This window comes from Harpegnathos saltator, unplaced genomic scaffold (genome assembly GCF_003227715.2).
Source record: "Harpegnathos saltator strain DR-91 unplaced genomic scaffold, Hsal_v8.6 scaffold562, whole genome shotgun sequence".
NCBI lineage: Eukaryota > Metazoa > Arthropoda > Insecta > Hymenoptera > Formicidae > Harpegnathos > Harpegnathos saltator.
Genome location: NW_020230385.1, coordinates 104,203 through 122,546, shown reverse-complemented (window position 1 = coordinate 122,546; position 18,344 = coordinate 104,203). Strand labels below are relative to the sequence as shown.

The window sequence follows — 18,344 nt, the reverse complement described above, 5'->3', positions numbered from 1 at the left end:
CATCATGCTGACATGCCAATCATCCGAGATAAAGTGTAAAAATATTCTAAATACTTTAGAAATGAAAACTGGCTATATTTTACACAAAAAAGTTTTATCTGGATTTTATATATTTATTACGCTAACAACTATGTGATGATGTTAATTCAAAAAGTATAATTATAATCTGCTTAACATAGTAATTCGTAAATTATTCATGTATTTAAACCACATATAACGCTGTTGTTTATGTTAAAAAAGCAAAGTATATCAAGCATGTAGCATTACAGAAATAGCTTTACAATTATATTTCTAGTGATATAGAGATTTTAGGCTAAAAACAAAATAATTCTTCGTCAGTTTAACATATCTTGTTTAAGGCATTTTAAAAATCTAAAAACTTGCTATTTTTTTGTAGCACTAACACACTTTTCTTCTTTTTGCTAGCACGAGCTTGAAATGCTTGAGCGTGACAAAATACACGATACTCAAATTGTCAATAAATGTTTCCGAATACATGTTCTAAGAAATATGTCACACGTATATTTCAAGAAATTAATTCATCTTCTGATAAAAGGAGAAATGTTCGTCTAAGAGTTCCGAAAAACTAAAATCATTCACATTTATGTGTAACATATGCAAATAATGATATAATACGATATACATATGTATCTAGTTCTTTAGATCAGAGCTGGACACGATCTGCACATTTCGGACGAAATTCAGTAAGTGACGCCTACCGTCCCCCTCGCACCGCTCCGCGCTCAGCGGCCGGGGCGACGATCTCGCTGCACTCAGGCCTGTCGCTGTATAAGAAATCAGCTGGGGCGTCACATTATCATTAAAATTGTTTCCTCGTTTAATAATCACTTTAAAATATATATGTTACGTGTTCAATACACACACACACACACACACACACACACACACACACACACACACATATATATGCATACACACATACATATATAACGCATAAACATATATATTTTTAAGTGATTATTAAACGAGGAAACAATTTTAATGATAATGTGACGCCCCAGCTGATTTCTTATACAGCGACAGGCCTGAGTGCAGCGAGATCGTCGCCCCGGCCGCTGAGCGCGGAGCGGTGCGAGGGGGACGGTAGGCGTCACTTACTGAATTTCGTCCGAAATGTGCAGATCGTGTCCAGCTCTGCTTTAGATAACTAGTCAGTTATCAAATGCTCAGATATCTAATTCGTTAGATATATCACGAAAATATTATTCTTACTGTGACATTTAATGGGACTTAAACAATCTATATTTTATATATTTACATTTATTATTTGCATAAATAACTTTAATGTAAGAATGTAAAAACAATGCTGTACTATATTAGCAGAGTAATACGAGTGTCTATCTTACATCAAAATTATCTTTTGCATATATCAATCCTTTTCCCCTTTTCTACATATATTTATAAACATATGTATGTATGTATGTATATATATATATATATTGCAAATTATGTTTCATGCGGACTTCTCAATATTTATGTTCTTCTCATTGTATCGATTTTAATTTCTGTAATATACTTAATGAATAGTTTTATTAGCGTAACATTTAAAATAACATAAAATGAATAAAAATAATTTTTCACACCTCAAGTATGACATATACAGAATATCGGACACAACACACGTACGTTCGCTTATGTGTGCAGGCGGAACTGGATAAATTGAACAAAAAATTGCATGTCATTATACAAACACGATAATTACTTAGATATTAATTAAAGAACGAATGCACGGAAGATAACTGGTTCAAGTGAAAACTTGCCGATATAGCTCATTCCCACCATTTCCGCACACCCATTTGCTAATATTTTTTAAATAATGTTAATAATCATCGCGATTCTCTCACGAAATAACAAAGACGTGTTTCGTTTAACTCGACGAGTTCTCTACCCGCACGCGAGCGGAGGTACGTCATGTCCCAGATATCTTGTATAAGTAATCATTATATTCTTCATAAATCAGATTTGGAAAATAGAATTAACAAGGTGCATATTTTCACATATTTCATAAGTTATATTATACTTTTATAAACATCTTAAACAGCGAATAGAATTAGATTTGTTACGTATTCGCTGATATACTTGTCGTAAGTCATTTTAACGTTGTTTCATGTACAAGCACTTCCAACCTAGAGACTTCATAGGAGACGGATTTAACTTGCGCACTTGATGCTCTCCGCTAGATTTTGTCATAAATTACAAATTTGCAAATGTTTTAGCCGTAAATTTAGTTTGTAGCTCATCATCGTGTACTCAACAGAAAGATAGGTCTACCTTCCATAACCTCACGAAATGTACGATTTATAGTACAATCATAAACCATCAGTGAATCGCCACGTGTTCCTGCAGCTCTTCGAGCGTGTTGAACGGCTGCTCGCACAACTGACATACTTGCGCCTCAGCATTGCATATGTTATGAATCACGTCCAAGTGTTCAGCCAGCTCCATCTCTGTGTTGATGCATTCGCCGCAGAGCATACACTCGTACGGGTGAACGTTCGTCTCCTTCTTCTCCCATTCCGCGATCGCGACTTCTTCCTCGTGTGCCTGCACGTGTATCTCCAACAGGACCTCCGAGTCAAACATCTCCGAACATTGGCCACATTGATAGATCTTCGACTGGTCGTCCTCCTGCTCTTCGATTCTGATCAGATTGGGATTGTCGTCTTCGTCGTCGAACAGATGCTTCCCGACATGCTCCTCCAGCGCTTGGTCCGACTCCATGGTGTCACCGCAGATAGCGCATTGGTATTGCTCCTTGTTATTGCTCTGCTCGTCCTCGCTCAGATCGTCGCAGTGCTTCTGCAAGTGATCCTTCAGCACCTCCTCGTCCGTGAAGATCTTGTCGCACACGAAACAGGTGTACGTCTCCTTGGGCTTCTCTATGGTGTCGTCGATGAGCTTGGTGCCCGTGTTCGTAGTCTTGTCGGTCTGCACGATGTTCTTCTCCGTCAAGATACCCTGCGGCTTCGCCAAGATCTCGATTTTCGGCTCCTGCCCATCGCCCGGTTTCGCAGGTACGACCACCTTGCTGCTGTCGACCTTCTTGATGTTCTCTATCGTGAATTCCGACTGGTCGTGATTGTCCAAGTGGCGCACGAGAAGTTTCTCTGTTCGGAACGTCGAATTGCAGACGTAACATTTGTGCAGCAACGGCGTCGACGTTTTACATACATGTGACTTCACATAGCGCGCGTCGACCAATGTCTGACATCTCTTGCAGCGTTTCACCTTCGACTTTCGCGTCACGGTAGCAGCGTTGTTCTCCGGGACTGTCACTTTATGACTTCGCACGTGCATCTCGACGTCTTTGCGGCTGTTAAACGATAAGCCACAGACCCCGCAGATGTGGTTCTCCGCTATGGCGCCTTCTATCTTGATAGATTCCTCATAGTCTGGCTTCTCTTCCTTCGGCTTCACCATTGGACGTTGCTCAATCGTGTAAACGGACACCGTGACGTTGTTATCTGCTATCTTAACAGCCGAAGTGTCTACCCGCTTAATAATGGGTATCTGATTGTTCGCTCCCAGTGATTGTTTCGCCGCCACGTTGCTGTACGTCTTCACAATCGGGGTACTCGTTGTTTTGCGCGTCTCCTGAATGGGCACCTCATTTATTTCATCGGAATCGGATTCCAAGGCTGACGTATTGTAATCGTTGTATCTCTTCGGAGGCACGCTCTGCCGCTTGCGGGACACCGAGCTGAACGGCCCGATAAGTTTGCTCTTTGGCGTGACTTGCTTCATCATATGGGTGTTGTTAATTTTGCGAAGCTTACTCTCCTTCTCAATGTCCATGCGCTCGACGATGACTAACGGCTGGTACAGGGACGAATTCTTCACCATCTCTATGAAATCCGATGAAACTGTGAACGGTTGATCGTGCTGCTTCATAGGCGCAATTGTGTCTCTCATGAAAGAAGTCTCGACATTGCTTATTATAGTCTTCTTTACTATACCTTTTAGTTGCTGATCGAGCTTCCGGTAAGCTTTCCCGTAAGAGTTCTCCGTCCGGTCGACTTTCGCGCCATCGTCGTTCGTGCCGAGTAGTTTCTGCTTCATTTCGTTCTCAACAAAGTCCGCCAGTCCGACCTGCACGCGCTTCAGCGACTCCAGTTCCGTCGTTTCGACGTCGACGTTCAGGCATCTTTCATATTTCTTGCTGTTCGAGTTAGATGGCGCTGGATGGACTCTGCGCAGCTGCACTGCCTCGATGATGTCGGTGTTCTTCTCTTGGCTGCTGTCGTCGGTGTTGGGACTCTTTCCCTCCTTCGATAGATTGTTCAAGGCTTCTTTGCTCAGCCGTGACGCTCCCGTCCGGATCAACGTCGACGTTACGACGTATCTGTCGTTGCCAACCATCAGCTCGGACTTTATCATGCGCGGTATGAATGCTTTCTCATTGGCTTGCGACTCAGACTTGTGCGCGCGCTCTTCTGCAGCGTCTTTTGTCACCAGCACGACCGGAGTGTTCTCCGTCGAGTGCTCTTGGGACGCAGACTTTGTTCTCTTGACATTCTTGTCCTGTTTATCCTGTTTATCAGATGAGTGCAATTCCTTGTTATTTCGTGTCTTACGGATATCAGGATCTGTGTCGATGTGATCAATGTCACGAATCGCGGTGTATTTCTCCGTGAAACTCGTTTCCAGGTTCTTCAGCACTTTCGCGATCCTCTTTTGCCGCTCAGTTTCTTTGTCTGCGTTGGTCTTTGCACGGGCTTTTTGCACAGGCGACATTTGTGCATCGTCAGAAGCTACTGAATCACTATCGGAAACATTCTCCCCGGTCGCTGCTAGCAGTGCCTTTTTCCTCTCTACCCAGCGTTTTGTAGACGCTTTCCTTCTTTCGATAGCTCTACCACGTTTGCCAGGTAACAATCTACTTTTATTTAATCCAGCCGATGGTTTATTATCTACTGGCTCATCTCCATTTTCCTTTAACTTACTATCGTCAGAATTGACTGTTTTGTCAGGATTCTTAGGTACAATTACTTCAGCATCATCTGATATATATATTGTATGCATTGCACCTTGGTCCTTTATGTCAACACTTGTAATTTCAGAAGAGCTTGCTTCTATCTTAGTCTTTTTCTGAAATGGTATAGTCATGTTGTTTTACAATTGTCAAAATGTAACTTATACTTTAGTTATACAAGTAATCTCATCAAACATGAAAACATATTATTGGTACAAATTAGATATATGAGGATATACAAAAAACATAAAGCATGTGAGTTAAGTAATTGTAAAATTGACAACATACCGTGTCATTGTGCTCAGAAACAGTATTCTCAGTGTTCTCACTTAAACGTTTTCTCTTTACGCTCCCATCTGTGTTTTTTTCATTCTTATTCTTAGAGTTCTTATTCTAGAATCGAAAAAGAAAATAAAAAATATACCACACTGAATGGTTACAACATCCAACCAAAAGATATAGTGACCACTTACATTGGTGTCGGAAACTTCTGACGCTTGCAATTGTCCCAAAAGAATCTTGTTGGACTGTATGAACCGCTCTTTGAACTCACTCCACATATTCAGCTTGTACAGGCATACATGACATACGAAAGCAGGTAAATTCTCCTCATGCTTAATCTGCGACAAACAAAGATAGAATAAATATCTGAACTGTCTCGTTAATGTGAATCTAACGTGGTCAATCATTGAACGTACGTCGACGAACGTGCACTTGACGAGATCCTTGAGCTTGCTCTCCACCCGCTCGTTCCGCAAACTGATCATGCAGCCGTTGTCCGCCAGACAAATCCGACACCGTTCGGTCATGTTCGACCGGTTCGTTGTGTTTTGCTTCGTCGACATTGTGTCAAACAGGAAGTAATCGCGACAGAGCCAAGGTGACCAGAATCTCGCTCAGACCGCGCAATGCGGCTTTACGACAGCTCGAAATGCACGGCAAGCGGGTTGTGGTGGGTATCGAGTGCACATCGCGATTACGATGTGCTAGCAATAACCTTTCCAATCGCTTCTCTTCACACCTAATTTCAATAGTGTACGATTACAATACTGCACGGTACATGTGATACGTTCCAATATTCACATAGGTGCTCGGGCAGTTTGTTGAGTCACTTGCGCGTTATTCACATCCATTCGAACCGAGAGTGCACTCGTAATCAGCAGACATTTTCCATGGCAAAGCGCGCGGAACAGAAATATGGCGTGGTATAAATTACACGAATGCAACTTCGTCGCTGGAATATTGCGTGCGATATCTGTCCTCTCACCGTATTGGTGCATAAGCGCAGACTGCGTTGATAACACTAATTCCTATTGGTTCGAGCTAATGCTTACTGGCGAAATAAAGATCAGTCCTCACTTGCGCAGCACATTCATGATTCGTGGACAAAATCTTACGAAAGATTCGCAACGCCGAGGTAGCGTTAGTGACGCCAGGAAAGTATTTTACTGCGCATGCGCCGCAAGCATCGAAGAGGAGTCCCAAGATGGTAAAAATTGAGTAAAAATTATAGACATAGTATATCTAGACTGCGTGTTCGAGGAATAGGGATATAGTTCACGTAGAAAAGGATATATTCTGTTTTTACTGTTCGTTCTCTCGCACAGTCCTAATAGAAGGGGTATAGAGGAGGCAGTTGCTGTACAGTGCTGTATAGTAACCACCGCCCCTATTCTCCTTCCATTGGGACTGTGCGAGAGAGAACAAACAGTAAAAACAGAGTGCTTGCTTTTCTATGAGAGTTATACCCCCACTCTTGAAATTTGGGAGAACGCGCAGTCTAGTGGTCTGTTCTTTGTAGCTGCACTGCTGAACTGGTGCAATAAGTTAGAATGAGAAAACCTATATTTGTCTCACTTTAACTTATTGCACCAGTTCAATAGTGCAGCTACAAAGAACAGACCATAGATATACTATGTCTATGGTAAAAATCGAGCATCCTGCTCCGCGGTGTTTCGAGAACCTTATTCAAAAGTTGAAATTCGTCAAGTTAAAAGTTGAAAATTTATCCCAAAGTAAAAAAATTTCCGTTAGAAATCTTGAATATTCAAGACCGGTCTAGAATCTTGCAACATTCCGTCGCGAGTTGCGGAATGGCAACTTGTCAATTGCAAGTAGATCATTGTAACGTTTAATCCACATATAAATGTTGTGAAAAAATAGTCAATTAATAATAATAGCCAGAAAATATAACGTCCGCTTTTTGTTGTCTATTAATTTTAATCGATGACTAGTTAGCAGAATAGTCAGATAATATTTAAAATAAATATTAAAATATTTATATAAAATATAAATATGGCTGTTTTTGTCAATTAATCGAAATTTAATGAGATAATGAGATAATAGCGTTAACACGCAATAAGAAACAGATAAAATTTTTAGGCGTTGATAATTAAATTAAAAAAATCTTCATCTTCAGATCAAGAGGCACGGTAAGAGGCGCGCCGTTCGGGCGCAATTTCGTAGCGCTTGAACTTGGCGCGAGGCACACCGTGCCTATTATTACGCGACTGCAAGTTGAAATGAGGTGAGATTTTCATATCTCAGCAATGGCTGAAACGATCGAGGTTTTTTTAGTCCCAATCGATTCGGCCTTCAAAAATAGGTAGAAAAGTGTTCTTGTGCTTTTTTGTACGTTGTCTCTAAGTGGAGATATTTTAAGATAAAGTCTGAATCATGGAAAATTACGATTCAGTAAGAAAGTAAGAAAGAAAGAAAGAAACGCTAGACCGCCGAGGAAAGGGAATTTGTGCATCTCGTTTTTCCGACACCAGGGGCGCTACGAGAGCGCTGAATAGTAGTATACATACATAAACATAACCCATTTCTTTCCAATGTTGTGTATATACGCAACACGAAGTTTATATAATTAATTATCAGTAATTTTTTTTTTCACGAAGTGTTAGACTAATTGTGAAATAAGTTCATTTTGACTGCATTTTGAGAAGTTAAACTTCGTGTTGCGTATACGCAACATTGGGAAGAAATGGTGGGTTAAGTATGCAACATCGGTGCATCGTCATCAGTGGGATATACATTAGTGATTGATTAGGATTTTTTTGATTAAACATCAGTGATTGATTAAGAATATATACATACATTAAGCGCGCAACATCGGTGCATCGTCATCATCAGTGGGATACATTATTGATTGATTAGGATATTTTTTGATTAAACATCACTGATGATTAAGAAGTAAGTATGATTATTAACAAAAATGGTTATTAACAAAAACATGCAAGGAAGTTTACGAATTTGCGCAGAAAGAAGCGTCGGACATTCCTGCTATAGAAAATCTCAAGGACTTCACACCGCCGCGAAAAAAGAAAAAAGCATCGGTTGTGGTCTATGCATTGCCGGAAAATACAACTTAAGAAGGACTCGGGTATGTTAAATTTTATACTATCCCCTCATCTTATTTGCCTCTAATTCGTACGTTTCATTTGAATGAATAGGTGTTAATCACGTGCACAATTTTGCACCTTGTGATCATTCCGGCTGTCAGTGTGATAATTCATGCCCATGTATACAAGCACAAAACTTCTGCGAGAAGTTTTATCAGTGCAGCAGCGAATGCCAGAACAGATTTCCTGAGTGTAAGTGCAAAGCGCAATGCAATACAAATCAGTGTCCTTGTTATCTGGCTGTCAGGGAATATGATCCAGATCTTTGCCAAACGAATGGTGCAGATCATTTCCAAATCAATTCTAAATCTTGCAAAAATATCAGCGTGCAACATGGTCTTTATAAGTTTCGAAAAATTTAATTTATTAGAGTGAAAATCAGTATAATCTCAATGAGTAGAATTTTTTATTTGAAATATACTTTATACAATTTGAAATATCAGCAGCGAAGAATGAATTCATCTAGGAATATTGCGGCGAAATTATCAGTCAAGACGAAGCTGACAGGAGGGGAAAAGTATATGATAAATATATGTGTAGTTTCCTTTTTAATCTTAACAATGGTAAGTAGAGATAGATATAGTAGTTAATTAAATATTGAAAAATAATAGAAATTAAAAGTTTTTGGTCGGTTTCAGATTTTGTTGTAGTCGTGACACGGAAAGGGAATAAAATAAAGTTCGCTAATCACTCGATAAATCCAAATTGTTATGCGAAAGTGATGATGGTGAACGGTGATCATAGAATAGGTATTTTTGCTAAGAGAGCGATTCAACCTGGTGAAGAATTATTTTTTTACTATAGGTATGTTACTGTAATGTTTTGTTTAATTTATTAATTGCAAACAATTAAAATCATGCGATAATTTTCAGATATGGACCAACAGAACAATTAAAATTCGTCGGTATCGAGCGAGAAATGGTGTTTCTCTAATATATGTATATATATTATATGGACTTTTACACATATAAATGGTGCATCAAGCGGATACATACAGCTGAAATATTAGAAAGGAAATAAGCACTGCCTGATTTGTATGCCTCTCTATTTTTAATTAAATTTTACATTTTCATTTGTCTGCCCAATTTTGCAAAATTGTAGTAATAGAGATTTTTTGCACATGTAGGTAAAGGAACTTTTTGAAATTCAAGTTTTTTATGGACATTTTATATTATAGCAAATTTATTATGAAGGGGAGTAAGTGCCGGCAAAAGTCGAGTGATTTGGAAGGTTCATCGTGAACGTGGGGGAGCAGGACGCGGCCAGTTTATTAAAAATTATTTTCATTTTAAATAAAAAATAGAAAATTATATATATTTATAAATAATGTATTTATAATAAATATATATAATATAATAAATAATAAAATAATGATTTTCATTAGAAAAAGAGAATGAGAGAATGAGAGAGGGAGAGTGAGAAAGCGTGAGAGGGTTTGGGAGTGAGAGAAAGTGTGAGAGTGAGAGAGAAAATAAGTGAGAATGGGAGAGAATGAGAGTGAGAGAAAGTAGAAGAGTGAGAGAGCTTGAGAGAGTTTGGGAGTGAAAGAAAGGGTGAGAGTGAGAGAGAAAATGAGAGAGAATAACAGAATAGGAGAGCATAGGAGAGAATGAGAGAGAATGAAAGAGAATGAGAGAGTATGGGAGAGAATGAGAGAGGGTAAGAGAGAGAGAGAGAGAGAGAGAGAGAGAGAGAGAGAGAGAGAGAGAGAGAGAGAGAGAGAGAGAGAGAGAGAGAGCGTGAGAGAATTTGGGAATGAGAGAAAGTGTGAGAGTGAGGAATTGAAATGGTGAGAGAATGAGAGAGAGTGAGAAAGAGCTAGAGAGAGAGAGAGAGGAAGATAGAGAGTGAGAGTGATTTTTATTAGAAAGAGAGAGAGCGAATGAGAAAATGAGAGAGGGTGAGAGTATGGCAGAGGGAGAGTGAGAGAGTATGAGAAGGTATGGGAATCAGAGAAAGTGAGAGTGAGAGAGAAAATGAGTGAGAATGACAGAGAATGAGAGAGAGAGAGAGAGAGAGAGAGAGAGCGTGAAAGAGTTTGGGAGTGAGAGAAAGTGTGAGAGTGAGAGAGTGAGGGGTTGAGAGAGTGAGAGAGAGAGAGAAAGTGAGAGAGTATATATTGGTATATACGTATGTACATACGTACATATATGTACGTAGTACATATGCATCTATATACGTATATACGTACATATGTAAGTATGTATGTATGTATATATGTAAGTATGTATGTACGTAAGTATTAACGTATGTATAATATGAACGTTTGTATGTACGTATGTATATACATGTGTACGTATGTATGTACGTATGTACCCAGTAAGCAAAATGCTAACAGAATGCGCGCAAATTGACGCCAATTTCGATCAGATCTCCAGATCAAAACCATAGCCATCTGTGTCCTCATTAGGCTCGTGTTTTGTCGACAGGACCTGTATAACAGGCCGTGCGAGCAGATTGTCGGCAGAAACCGCGCAGGTACTGCTGCCAAACTATACGTAGAGTCTGCACGTAGAGTTTGCTCAGTTTCTGCCGCCAATCTGCCATCAAATTACTGCAAATCTTGCGCGGTTTTTGCTACAAATCTGCCGTCAAATATCTGACAACAGGATCTGGCGCATATTTGACCGCAGATTGGCGGCATAATTTGATATAACAGATTCTGCGTTAAATTTGTTGCCTATTTGCCATCAAACTATGATAGTAGGCTTTGTTCGAAATCTGCTCGCGCAGGTTTGGCTATCTGGGTACATACGTATATATCTATCTATGTAGATACATATGTACGTGGTACGTATGTATATCTATGTACGTATATACGTAAATATGTATGTACGAATGTATTGTATGTATGTTATGTGTGTACATATATGTACGTATATCTTACACTTTCTCACACTCTCATTCTCCCACTCCCTCACTCTCTCTCTCTCTCTCACTCCTTCACACTCTTCCCCCCCCCTCTCTCTCTCCCTCTCCCTCTCTCTCTCCCCCTCTCTTTCCCTCTCTATCTCTCCCCCTCCCCTTTCTCTCTATCTCTCTCTCTCTCTCTCTCTCTCTCTCTCTCTCTCTCTCTCTCTCTCTCTCTCTCTCTCTCTCTCTCTCTCTCTCTCTCTCTCTCTCTCTCTCTCTCTCTCTCTCTCTCTCTCTCTCTCTCTCTCTCTCTCTCCCCCCCCCCCCCTTTATCTCTTTCTCTCTCTCTCCTCCCATCTCTATTTATTTATTTATTATTATATATATATATTATTAATCTATACCTTAACCCATAATAAACATTAATCTATACAGGGTGCACGATTTATCTGAAGACATTGAAATATCTCGAGAACTGCATTGGATAAAAAAAAGTGGTTAATGAAAGTTGTTAGTCTCGAAGGGGGACATCCAATGATACCAAACTCGACCTCCCACCCCACCCCCTGGGGGTGGGGGTTGGGGGCAACTTTGAAATCTTAAATGGAAACCTCCATTTTTTATTGCAGATACGGATTCTACGCCACAAAATATAATAAATTTTGTCCGAAACTTTTTTTTTGATTCGTGATAGATGGCGCTGTAATCGCAAAAAATTATATTTTCCGCAATTCTCCAGAAATGATCATTGGATTGAGAAATAAAAAATACCTGTTCAATATTTTTAAAGAACATAATAAAAGTTCAAAGTTGCCTCCAACCACCACCCCCAGGGGGTGGGGTGGGAGGTCGAGTTTGGTATCATTGGATGTCCTCCTTCGAGACTAACAACTTTCATTAACCACTTTTTTTTATCCAATGCATAGTTCTCGAGATATTTCAATGTCTTCAGATAAATCGTGCACCCTGTATATACAGGGTGTCCCATTTTAAGTGTCCACCCCAAATATCTTTCTTATTTTTGATTTTAGAGAAAAATTGTTCAGACACGTTTTGTATGGTTTCGACGGGGCCATAAGATGGTACCATTGATTTGACCTTGAAGAGTCATTTGAAGGTCACGTGAAGGTTACCTCAACTTTTTTAGATGACACCCCCTATTTTTTATTACATATTCTTGTAGCTGACCTCGAGAGCTTCCCAAAACACTATAATCAAATGTTTTTTGGTGAAGTACTTTTCGAGTTATAAAGCTCCAAATTTACAAAATTTGATAAAAATACAAAATATTTCGTAAAACATTCACTTTCCGATAGTCTTATCTTACATGATCCAACCAGTCAAGGCAAGATCCGAGCATGATCCAGCCGGTCAAGGCAAGATCCGAGCATGATCTAGCCAGTCAAGATGAGATCCTGTATTGTTGATAATCAATGAATTGTAACAATTGTGAAAGTGCAATTGTCAATTCTTTTAATGAAACAAATATCAAGAGGCTTGTTTCAAATTTCTTACTTGGGCAATTGTCGGTATTTTGGCGAAGTCTCAGACAGACGCATATTATTATCCATTGACTTTCTTTTGATAAGACAGGAATTTTTGGTCTTTTGGCGCTTCTTTCTTTATAATTATGGCTGCTTATCCACCAAATGAAATTATGGACATGATTCGCATTTTGGGTGAGGCCAGGAATAATTACTCGGCACCAGAAAGGCTTTATGCTGAAAGATTTCCAGACAGACGCCATCCTGATAGGAAAGTAATAAAAAGACTCTGCGACAGAGCTGAACAGGGTATTCTTAGAAGAAACCGGCGAAAATCGGGCCCTGATGAAGTCACATCATTGACTGTTATAGGTGCCGTTGCTTTGAATCCTCAAATCTCTACGAGACAAATTGAGAAGCAATACGGTATATCTAAATCAACAGCCAATTGTGTGCTCAAGCTCAACAAGTTTCACCCATATCACATTCATCTAACTCAGCAATTGGAAGAGAGGGACTACCAACGCCGTGTACGTTTTTGTAATTGGGCTCGAGATCAAATCCAACAAAATCCCTGATTCATTGCTGATACGCTTTTTTCTGATGAAGCCACGTTTTGTAATAGAGGAGGCGTTAATAGACATAACTGCCATTATTATTCAGATGCTAATCCATATTGACAGAGAAGCCAAGAGTTCCAACGGCAGTGGTCCATTAACGTTTGGGCAAGCATCCTGGGAGATGTTATTGTTGGTCCATATTTTTTTGAAGAAAATCTCAATGCGGCAATCTATCTAAGATTTCTTCAAGATGACCTGCCCAACCTCTTGAGACATGTCGACAATGATTTACTCAGACGAATGTGGTTCCAACAAGATGGAGCCCCGGCTTATAAATCTCGAGCTGTTACACAATACTTAAACAATAGATTCCCGAAAGGTGGATTGGTATGGGCAGCCGAGTTCAAGAATGGCCCCCAAGTTGACCCGACTTGACACCCCTAGATTTTTATTTCTGGGGCTACATTAGAGATATAGTTTATTCGTAAAAGCCTACAGCCGTTGAAAATATGAAAACCCGGATCAGACAGGCTTGCAGAAATATTAATGTAGGTATTCTTGAAAAAGTTACGGACGACTTTCACCATAGACTAGAGCTATGCATACAAGTAAATGGCCAAGTTTTTGAACACTTTAAGTAATTGTACACAAAAGAAGATCTTGCCTTGACTGGTTGGATCATGCTCGGATCTTGCCTAAACTGGCTGAATCATGCTAGGATCTTGCATTGACTGGCTGGATCATGCTCGGATCTTGCCTTAACTGGCTGTATCATGCTCGGATCTTGCCTTGACTGGTTGGGTCATGTAAGATAAGACTATCGGAAAGTGAATGTTTTACGAAACATTTTGTATTTTTATCAAAATATTGTAAATTTGGAGCTTTATAACTCGAGAAGTACTTCACCAAAAAACATCTATTGTAGTGTTTTTGGAAGCTCTCGAGGTCAGCTACAAGAATATGTAATAAAAAGTAGAGGGTGCCATCTAAAAAGATTGAGTAACCTTTTCGTGACCTTCAAATGACTCTTCAAGGTCAAATCAGTGGAATCATCTTATGGCCCCCTAGAAACCATACAAAACATGTTTGAACCATTTTTCTCTAAAATCAAAAATAAGAGATATATTTGGGGTGGACACTTGAAATGGGACATCCTGCATATAATCTCATATGTAAATGATATCATCTTATATATAAATATGTGTACTTATATACGACAATTTATATATAATTTTATATCTTTATGTATAATAATATGCGAACATATTTTATATTAGAACAAATAAGTTTCCGCCGTATTCTATCAAAAATTAGGAATTTATTGTGAAAGAACGGTACATTACGTTTTATTTAAAGTATTGTCCATCACTAGCTACTACTTTTTCCCATCTTTCTGGCAGCATTCGGATACCACATCGGAAGAACTCTTCATCTTTTGAGACTATCCACGAATCGACCCAATTTTTAGTATCTTCATATGATGTAAAGCGCTGCTTAGACAGGCCATGTCTAAGCATCGACCGGATAGTGCCATCGACCGGCACAAGTGATAATCGGAAGGGGCAATGTCTGGTGAATACGGCGGGTGGGGTTGGACTTCCCAATTAAGTGTTTCCAAATAGGTTTCGACCGGTTTTGCAACATGTGGCCGAGGGTTGTCATGTAGGAGAATAATTTTGTCGTATCTGGAATAGTAATAGGCGCATTTTTCCTTGAGTTCTCGGCTCAATCCCATTAATTGTGTTCGGTAGAGAGCTCCAGTAATGGTTTCGCTCGGTTTGAGCAACTCATAATACACGACACCAAGCTGAACCCATCAAATACACAGCATGAGTTTTTCCATAAATATTCGGTTTGGCTGTCGATGTTGAAGCATGGCCAGGTGGTCCCCATGATTTTTTCTTCTTTTGGTTATCGTAGTGGATCCATTTTTCATCACCAGTGACTATAAGATGCAAAAAACCCTATCTTTTATGCCTGGCAAGCAGCATTTCACACGCGCAAAATCGGCGTTCAACGTCTCTCGGTTTCAATTCATATGGAACCCAATTTCCTTGTTTTTGAATCATTTCCAACGATTTTAAACGATGTGATTTAAACGATTGCTTATTGAGTTATTTCTAATGTAGGTGCAAGTTCTTCTTGCGTTTGGCACGAATCTTCCTCCAATAATGCTCCAATTCCATGTCTTCGTACTGTGACGTGGCAGCCGGAAAGGCGCCCGTCCCAGGCCGACCTTTCGGCCCTTAGGCGAGACTTTCGGGGGGGGGGTGTCGCCTTGCACTCCCCCCCGTAATAATTAGTGTCAGCAAGCGAAGCGTGCAGGTGAAACGGTCCCGCGTCCCCGAGCTCTGTGCCCCTGGACCTCCCGCGCCGCCCATCAGGACCAAAGGGACAGGTGGAGGAGAGAATAGGACAACGCTCTCAGCTGGACCGCCACCCCAGGTGAATGCAATCTTGTTGCACTACTATTATCGGTTCCGTATCGTTGTAAAAGGTTCTCGCGGCCGCTTCCGTTGTCCACAGGCCTGCAAGGATATCGCGCCGAACGGTCTGCGTTCCCGTGCTTGGCGCGTGAACGCCGGCTAGACAAAGCCAGCCTAAACACGGAGACCGGGCGAGCGTGAGCAAGAGAGAGAGAGAGAGAGAACGAGCAAGAGAGTGAGACCGAGCACCCGTCCCGCGGATCGAAAAACAAAGATCCGCGGAAGGATTCCCGTATAGGGAGATTTACCGAGGAACGGGGAAAGACGGGTAGCACGAGACAACACCAACGGACAAGAAAGCCTGTCGGGAGAAGGAAATAAAAAGAGGAGACTCCCATTGTTGCGCTCTCTAATATCGCCGACCTGCTTCCGAATATTACCGGAGAGTTATCGACTGCCGTAAAAGAAAAGAACAAGGAGATTGGTGAAGATTGGCGTTCGCGAGTGGAGGGCTCCGGACGTAGCCCCCGCCCTAGAAGGGAACGTCAGTGGCAGCGCTGCGCCAGAGAGAGCGTGAGGGGGAGAAAGGAGGAGGACCACGTCGCCGGGAGGTTCCCGATTTTGTAAGACCTTCCACCTGCGTTATTATTTCGGTGTCGTGACCGTAAAGAGTCTCGTCCAAGTTATCGGCGTAGCGCAAAATCTCGAATTCGCGAGGGCAAAGCGGAGTGTATCGTATCGAGGGGTCGGACCGTTCCGATCCCCGAAATAATAAAACTGAAGATAGTCGAAACGCGCCTCGTCATTCTTGTGTTTTCCCGTTCGTTCCTGACTTCCGACGAACCCTTCCCGTCTACCGACTTAAATATCGAAGAGCTACCGGTCCCGTCGACTTCGCGTGTCTCGGCCCTTTGGTGAGGTGTCGCGTAGCGTTGGTGAACGGTGCAGCCCGTTGCACCTGGCGCCCAACCTATTTCGTGAGAGCTAGGTTGGCCGAGACGCGCGGACCGACGGCAGTTTGCCGACGGCGAGCGAAAATCGCGTCGCAGTACACTTTCGGCCTTCCACTACGTTCTTTGTCTTCCACGTCAAACTCACCGTTTTTAAGCTTTTGAAACCACTCACAACTTCTCTCACTTAAAGCAGTCTCACCATATGCTTCTACAAGCAATCGATGCGCCTCAGCTGCAGATTTCTTCAAATTAAAGAAGTAAATCAAAAGTTCCCGCTAATGACGCTTATTCGGCACAAAACTTGACATTTTCGTACGAAATAATTATGTGATGCTGATACGGAGTCACTAATACTTCAAGGTTATGTTGTTACCAGATGTGCAAACTTACGATATTACGTTTTACATCTGACAATTTCAACATAACCTTCTGGTGGGGCATCTTTTGTCAAACGGCAGAAACTTATTTGTATTCCTAATATATAATTATATATTATTATAAATTATATATAATTATAAGTTGTACATTTATTTCTGAGCATTTATAATGCCGTGTACAGTCTGTAAAGTAAGAGCGTATACGGGTTAATGTATAGAAAAATTTATTTTTAATGACTTTTAAGTACATGGATTTGTTGTTCTCCTTGTGTGAGAACAACTTGTATGAGAAGAAAAATGCTATATCATTAATAATGAGTCCGATCATCACCGGCATTGATAATTGCCTGGCATCTCCGAAGCATCTCCGAGGCATCTCCGAGGCATTTCCACTAAGTTGACTGCGTATTCGTTCGGTAAAGACCTTCAAATGAGACGAATTTCTCGTGTCAGCTACTTCAAAGTGCACACTCTTTTTCCTCGAAGCTTGTGCTTGAGATATGCCCATACATTTTCAATGGGATATGCATCTGGCGACTGCGATGACTAATCAAGTGTGACGATGCCAAACTGCTCTTTCTACTCAGTGCAAAGCTTGCTCCGATGTTTTGGGTCGTGGTCTTTCTGTAAGATCCAGTCCTCGTTTCTTTTTATGAAACATCGTTCAGCAGTCGGCAACAAACACCTCTCATAAATTTTAAGCATTAAGGTCGGGTTCCGCTTAAACAAATTCATAATTTTTTTTCCATATTCGGCGTCACCTTGCCTAACCTGCCACGTTCTGGCAAGTCATCGACATTCTTTATCTTCTTATATTGCTGAACCCACTTAGCGGCGAACGATTTTGACTTTCCCATATACTTAGTAACCATTGCATATTACATTTTTGGTCCTTTGGGGTGGGAACAAAGGAACACAGGCTCGTAGCGCGTTGCGTATGCGGCACTCATGGCGGTTAACGTGTTTCTTAGGTTAGAGTTCGACGTCAACTGAATCTTCTGTGACAAAGCATTCACGACACAGGTTTCATCTATCGGCTCACAAAAAACTAGGACGATATTTGAAGCCAACTGCCATTTAAGCCATGCACGCTCTTACTTTACAGACTGTATACAAAGCAAAGTCAGCTGTGTCGCAGTGCATCAAAAACCATTTATTTATACTTTACTTCTATAAATAAATTTTGTTTTCGTTTCGCATGAAACAGACTCATGTGATCGTCATGCGCACTATAATTGGCTCATCTGATCGTATTGCGCACTATGCAGACCATAAAAATGTCTGTAATATTTGA

General features: G+C 40.7%; 2 protein-coding genes across 7 annotated transcripts; one reads left to right on the top strand and one right to left on the bottom strand.

Annotated features, from left to right (window-relative positions):
* Positions 1–1,162: 1,162 nt before the first annotated feature.
* LOC105188893 (uncharacterized) lies at positions 1,163–6,278 on the bottom strand. Of its 2 annotated transcripts, XM_011150588.3 has the most exons (5): positions 5,692–6,278; positions 5,467–5,613; positions 5,282–5,386; positions 3,978–5,109; positions 1,163–3,884 (listed from the first exon to the last, which is right to left on the bottom strand). In XM_011150588.3, exons 1-5 carry the CDS (start codon positions 5,836–5,838, stop codon positions 2,341–2,343), a joined length of 3,075 nt encoding a protein of 1,024 aa, XP_011148890.2. In that variant the 5' UTR covers positions 5,839–6,278; the 3' UTR covers positions 1,163–2,340. The 2 variants fall into 2 exon arrangements, with proteins under 2 accessions (XP_011148890.2, XP_011148889.2); XM_011150587.3 differs by having other exon boundaries at positions 1,163–5,109; positions 5,692–6,277.
* Positions 6,279–7,719: 1,441 nt separating this feature from the next.
* LOC112589642 (histone-lysine N-methyltransferase E(z)-like) lies at positions 7,720–9,695 on the top strand. 5 transcript variants are annotated; one of them, XM_025303708.1, is made up of 8 exons: positions 7,722–7,982; positions 8,068–8,188; positions 8,240–8,378; positions 8,449–8,589; positions 8,864–8,960; positions 9,036–9,201; positions 9,270–9,431; positions 9,524–9,694. In XM_025303708.1, exons 2-7 carry the CDS (start codon positions 8,178–8,180, stop codon positions 9,328–9,330), a joined length of 615 nt encoding a protein of 204 aa, XP_025159493.1. In that variant the 5' UTR covers positions 7,722–7,982; positions 8,068–8,177; the 3' UTR covers positions 9,331–9,431; positions 9,524–9,694. The 5 variants fall into 5 exon arrangements, with proteins under 5 accessions (XP_025159494.1, XP_025159493.1, XP_025159495.1 ...); XM_025303709.1 differs by having other exon boundaries at positions 7,720–8,188; positions 9,575–9,695; XM_025303712.1 differs by lacking the exon at positions 8,864–8,960 and having other exon boundaries at positions 7,724–7,982; positions 8,257–8,378; positions 9,048–9,201.
* The last annotated feature ends 8,649 nt before the right edge of the window (positions 9,696–18,344 follow it).

Coding starts and splice junctions, on each gene's coding strand:
- LOC105188893 (XM_011150587.3), bottom strand. CDS start 5,838: ATGTCGACGAAGCAAAACACAACGAACCGGTCGAACATGACCGAACGG. Junction 5,614..5,691: donor TCAAGTGCACGTTCGTCGAC/GTACGTTCAATG, acceptor TGTTTGTCGCAG/ATTAAGCATGAGGAGAATTT. Junction 5,110..5,281: donor TTTCTGAGCACAATGACACG/GTATGTTGTCAA, acceptor ATACCATTTCAG/AAAAAGACTAAGATAGAAGC.
- LOC112589642 (XM_025303709.1), top strand. Junction 8,379..8,448: donor ACAACTTAAGAAGGACTCGG/GTATGTTAAATT, acceptor TTGAATGAATAG/GTGTTAATCACGTGCACAAT. Junction 9,202..9,269: donor GAATTATTTTTTTACTATAG/GTATGTTACTGT, acceptor GATAATTTTCAG/ATATGGACCAACAGAACAAT.